Here is a 6,044-nt window from a genome sequence, read left to right on the forward strand (position 1 = left end):
AAAGGAGAAGGCTTGAGTTGGACGCGGAGAAGCAAGCAAGGATGCTTGAGATGGAGGCAGAGAAGCAAGTCAAGATGCTAGAGATCGATGCCACCAACGCCAAGACCAAGGCGAAAGAAGTGGCTCTCGTGACTATGATGACCGGGGTGGAGATCATGCAGGTGGATCTCAACACCGTGTCGACAAGGAAGAGGCCGTGGTTCGAGAAGATGCAGGCCGACATGCTCAAGTTCGACGACGAGTGATCTATGGCGGCAAGCGCAACCTTTTTTGTATGTCGGCAGGTGTGCTGGCATGACCACGGGGGCCGCGATGGCGTGGTCGAACTCAAGTCCCACCCTTTTTTGTGTGCTGGCATGTGTGTCGGCCGGCTGGCGAGTGCGCCAGCATGAACTGTGGTGATATTTTTTGAAGCCGGCATTGTATACCGGCGCTGGCATGGTGCCGGCATGAGACATCGCCGCTGGCAATGATCGTCCGCGGGCCTTTTAAAAAAAAGTTGAGTGCAGACATAAAATGAGTCGACGCATTGAGCGCACTGCCGATCCAAATCTAAAACAGGGCAGATGCTGGGCCCAAATGGACAAAAAGCCGAAAAATTCGCCGGATCGGCCGTTGGAGTTGCTCGTTGGAGTTGCTCTAGGTGCGCGCGCGTTGCTATTCTTACCGGCGCACACGCGCTGAGCAAGTGGCCCGCAATTCTCCGCCACTCACAAACAAATAAACAGTGCCGGCTCACTGACATGTGGCACGTGTGTGTGTATAGACTCCTACTTTACGTCTTGGAGGTTATGACACAACTTTCGTTGCTTTTTCCAGATCATGGTGTGTAATGTCTGCATGTCGTGAAACATCGACGTGCGTGATACACGATCGACTTTGTCTCAACTGACACAACTTTATTTGCTTTTTTCGTTTGGCCACACACAGGCTGCCTATATGGGGTCTGCTCACTGTAGGGGGTCTGCTCACTGTAGGCGGTCGTGTATCACGCACACCACCTTGCCCTATATCTTTGTGCGTGTTGAATAGGTTGCTGCGCGTGATACACGACTCCTGTTGCTGCTCGTGATACACGACTCCCTTTGTCGTCAGTTAAGCCTTGGGGTGTGCCTTGCCGTGTGTGCATATTATCACTTTACACATGGCGCTACGGCGTGCCGCACGCCATCTCCTTGCTGACGCACCCCTCCGTCGCCCACAAGGGGCCCAGCCTGCAGCACGCCTCCTTGTTTGAGCAAGCTTGCAGTTCCGTCCGGGGCTATAAATAGGAGTACGTACGCACATATGTTTTATCAGCTTTCATAGAAAGACAACTTATACAAGTTGAGTCAAGTACCGCACCGCCACCCCTAGCTAGCTAGCAATGGCCACAACCACCGAAGAACCCACCATCACCATGGAGACCTGCGGCGACGACGTCTCCGACCCAACCATGGAGACCATCGGCGTCCTCTCTGATGTCTCCATGGCGAGCAGAAGCCTCCCCGTAGGCGTCGTCTCCACCAATTTCAAGGTCACTCGTGGCTTCGGTGGAATCGCGGAGAACGTCAAGGTGAACGTCGACAGGCTGTATCTACGCCAGGTCATGACGGGCTGGGACGCGAATCAGTCAGACGTGATACAGCCCAATGCCGTGACAGGGCTAGGTAAAACTGCTGTGAACAACTGGGGTGTCTATGACGGTGCTGGCTCCAAGGCGGAACTTGTTGCCAAAACGCACGGTATGCACACACTTGCTGGCAAATGGAGCAATTGGTTTACCCTGGCGTTTGTGGTCGGAAGGTACGTAGAGTAACTCTTATCGTTTCGTTCCACTGTTTTTATTTTACATGTATGGCCAATAATACATGACAGTCTATGGGGCATGCAACCACTGCTGAGAATGGCCTAATTATTATCTAGGAGCAAAAGCGATAATATATATTGTGCATGCAGGTTCGAAGCGTCCACTCTTCAGGTTATGGGAGCTAATGATGAGGATGAAGCAGATAATGACTGGGCCATTGTAGGTGGGACCGGTGAATTCGCAATGGCTCGCGGTATCATCCGGAGAAGAGTATATAGTATAACAAACAATACATTAACACATGCGCTTACTATTGAATTCTTCTGCCACATGACGGAGGTAAGCGTGTAATTAATTTCAGGTCGTCCTCTTTGCATCATATACTCAAGTGGTCTCGTTATCTGATCAGTTTGCATTATATATGCAGTAAAATACTTATCGTTTCTTTTCTATTATTTCAAATCGAGCTCATTGTTGGAATATGTTATACGCTGGGGACCGCTACTATCATGTTAGTCTTAATTACATAGCCTAGTAGGTCCTGTAAAATATTGGAGGGCCATTTTTAGCCTGTAAATACAAACCCCACTAAGGGTCCATTTGTAGCTCCTAGTGTAGTGTTTTTGTAAATACAAACCCTACCGTGAGACATAAAGAGGACCTGGTCTCCCAAATCACTCGATAAAAGGGGTTGAGGGAGGAGAGGTGGAGGACTCTTCGTTTTTGACTTATGACTCTATTTGGCTCTCTCCTTTATTCCTTCACTCCCTCATTTTGTTGGGCTAAACCAACAATCGTGAATCATGATGCATGATCCTTCATATTCAGGTCGTCCCTTCACCTACAAAGAGAGGAACAGTTGGTGGAAATAGAGGCACCCTGCCTCGGGAAATGGAAGGCAAATCCCAACGTCTAGAAAATGTGACAATCTACCATGTAGGTGCAGTTGAAGGGTTTCAATTTTCCTACGTGGACGAAGATGGGAAAATCCGCACCACTGATACTTGGGGTCGAGTACATCCTGATCCTTTGCGCAAGACGGAAGTGAGTAGATTTCAAATTTTGCCATGCATGTGGGGTGCGGTTGTTTTGCAAATCATGTTATAGTTTATGCCTGGCTTCGTCATGAAAGGACGGTGCAAATCTATGTTTGGTTAGAGATAAACTAACCTAAACTTGACATCAATCTAGGGAAAATATTATCAAACGGTATGACTCCAAATATAGGTATATATATAGTATAATCAAAATATATATTACTTGTAAAATCGTACTCACCACATTTTTACATGTCGTAGTAGTTTTGTTATAAGTCAAACATTTGTATCTTTGACTATATAGATTCATAACATATATAAGATTTGTTTTTTAGATTTACTATGAAAAATACTTTTATAGTATATAATTCATATATATGTTGTGAAACTATAAGGATGTTTTGAAATGATTAGATGGTTATTAACGTTTGACTTAAAGCACTACGACCTCTGAAATAAAAGAAGAGAGAGGGAGTACGTATAGTTGCTTATTTAGTAGTATGATATAATGTAATATCTTTTTATGGAAATTAAGATAGTTTGACCTAACATTATTTTAGACTTATATCTTTTTGGGGAGGTATGGAGTTTGTACCTATGTATATCTTTCATTCTATCACCTAATTAATAAATACTTGATGATATATCTTTTTTCCTCTTAACATATTATTTGTTTTACAGATAAAGTTTGGCCCATCAGAGTTTGTGAAAAAGGTCAATGGGGCTCAGAGAGGAGGCGAGGGCTGGCTGTCAAGATTTGAGATCGTCACCACCCACAAAACGTATGGTCCTTTTGGAGTTGACAATGGCACTCCAAATTTCAGTTATACCGTGCCGGAGGACGAGACGGTGGTGGGTTTCTTTGGAAACACTGATAACATTTTCGTCACTTCGATTGGTGTTTATACCATCTAAATCATTCAATATTCGACCCTGCTGCAGCCTGCAGTTACCTGCATGTCCCTTTTAATCATCAGCGTTTGATTTCTTCCCGTTTCCGCTATTCCAGCAATAAGATGGCTAGCTAACAAGGGTGTGTCCCCCTTGTCTATGCCGATTGCATTGTGATCTTTCGTAATCAAATCGGTCATGTAACATCTTTCCTTTGCAATGTTCAATGATGTTTTCAGAGATTGTTTTCTTCAGAATAAAACAGATCATATCGATGGTAAAGTAGAATGAGTAATTACGTTCATGTATTTCCATATCCATATAGCATCTGCCGATCCGCGTCTTCCCAAGCGTCCTTGTTGCTGTTTATTAGGTATGGTCGCCCTAACGGTGCTACGCCGTGTGCACCTCTATCACTGTATCACTGCTATTGATGGCGACTGACCCATGGTCTCGTGCTAGTCCACAGCCTCCTACACGTGCACAGTTTCCGTGCAGCACGACCGCCCTGTTGCCAATACCCGCCAGTCTCATCTCATGGTTTCTGCTCCAACATTCAGCATCGTGTGTGTCCCACCGTAATAGAACTAGCCCAAAATATGCAGACACGCCAAGTGTCTCATTGTGCGTCTCCTGCACTAAGGTCGGGGCTTCTCTCTACAACTCCAGGCAGCTTCGTCTTCCTTTTTTTCCATGGCTACATCTATGCACGCTATGTAGCACAAGAGATATAGTAGCGCATTGACGTGTCTGGCACACTCAAATAGCTCATATATATAATATGAATTATTTTTAATAGCATTAAATTTTAGCACATAACTCATAGTGTGGATATATAGCCTCACGTGAGTACGTGACAGCCTCGCATGATTTTAGAATATGTACATGACACCTCTTGATCATGAGATAGCTTTTCTCTCTCTTTTATTAATAAATTTGGCAAAGCCCTTTGTCATACGCACAATCAAGCAAGGCCCCAGGAGGGCCGGCAGGGCGCCATCAGTGCCGCTGCCGCCGACGTCAAGCTATCTTATCGAGTCTTATTAGATTAGGAAAGAGTTAAGAGATTGAGTTTGCTTTGTTAGGAAGGAGAATACAAATCCTATAAGGTTATACGAGGTTGCTTAGGGGCTAAGTCTCCTAGGACTATAAATACAATGGGCCATGTAATTGTTCAATCTTTAAGAAAAAAAGAAGTCGAAAGACTCTCACTGGTGGAAAAAGGGCCTTTGGTCGCGGTTCGCAACTGCCATTAGTCGCGGTTGCGCAACCGCGACCGAACGGGCGCGACTAAAGGCCCCCTCCTTTAGTCGCGGTTGCTTAAGAACCGTGACTAAAGGCCCGTCCACGTGGGCGCCAGGTGGCCGTCGGGGCGGAGGACCTTTAGTCGCGGTTCTTCTGGCCAACCGCGACTAAAGGCCGCCGCAGGTTTAGGGTTTTAGCCCCCCCCCCTTAAACCTGTTTTCTGTTTAATTTGTATTGTTTTATTTCTTTTGTGCTTTATTTTAATTTTGAAGGAGTTTCATATATTCTACGGTACTACATACATGCATATGAATGTACAATTTCAAATAAATTTAAAATTAGAACCAAAAAGAATTCAAGAGGAATATACAATATATATTCAATATCATCGGATGACCATATACAATTTTGAACAAGTTTCCATACATGATTTAATGCATATAAAGTTCTACGTCCTCGTAATAGTGTTCTCCTTTAGGATGGAGGACTTCCCTGCTGAACCATCCAGCTAGTTCCTCTTGAAGTGGTCGGAAGCGAGCTTCTGGACTAAGCATCCACCGGAGGTTATTCCTCTGAGCATTGGTATCACTCGGAACCCGCTCAGAGGTGTATCTCCGGATCATCTCACAGACATAGTATCCACATAGATTGGTCTCCGGTGGCTGAATATCCCCAGCATTCTTAGCCTTTAACATTTTGAATTCTAGCTCTTTTTTGAATTCACCGACCTTTGTATCTACGAACCGTCTCCAAACCCTACGAGGCAAAGAAAATTAAATGAACAAGAGAGTTATTAATTAGTTACTTGATATTAGGAAATGAACGAAATAGGCCGATCGATATAGAGCGCAAATGAATGAAAATAATTACTTCTGCAGCATTCTTCTCATTCCGCCCCAAAGCTTTGGATCCATATTCACAGAGTCGTGGACGAGACATTCTAAGGTGTTAACTTTAATTACTAGCAGAATCCAGTGGAACCTGCGGACACGATACATGCACAGTACGTCATGCATAACTCATCGATTAGCCGGCCACATACCATGCATGGAGTAAACAAAAGAGAATGTGCTCAAGACAGA

At 44.8% G+C, this 6,044-nt stretch overlaps 1 protein-coding gene across 1 annotated transcript; it reads left to right on the forward strand.

Moving 5' to 3' along the window:
- Positions 1-1,297: 1,297 nt before the first annotated feature.
- LOC123083263 (uncharacterized) lies at positions 1,298-3,957 on the forward strand. Its single transcript, XM_044505346.1, has 4 exons — positions 1,298-1,785; positions 1,939-2,128; positions 2,618-2,833; positions 3,508-3,957. The coding sequence occupies exons 1-4, from the start codon at positions 1,367-1,369 to the stop codon at positions 3,739-3,741; spliced, it is 1,059 nt and encodes a 352-aa protein (XP_044361281.1). The 5' UTR covers positions 1,298-1,366; the 3' UTR covers positions 3,742-3,957.
- The last annotated feature ends 2,087 nt before the right edge of the window (positions 3,958-6,044 follow it).

The sequence above is a fragment of the Triticum aestivum genome, chromosome 4A, assembly GCF_018294505.1.
Source record: "Triticum aestivum cultivar Chinese Spring chromosome 4A, IWGSC CS RefSeq v2.1, whole genome shotgun sequence".
Lineage (NCBI taxonomy): Eukaryota > Viridiplantae > Streptophyta > Magnoliopsida > Poales > Poaceae > Triticum > Triticum aestivum.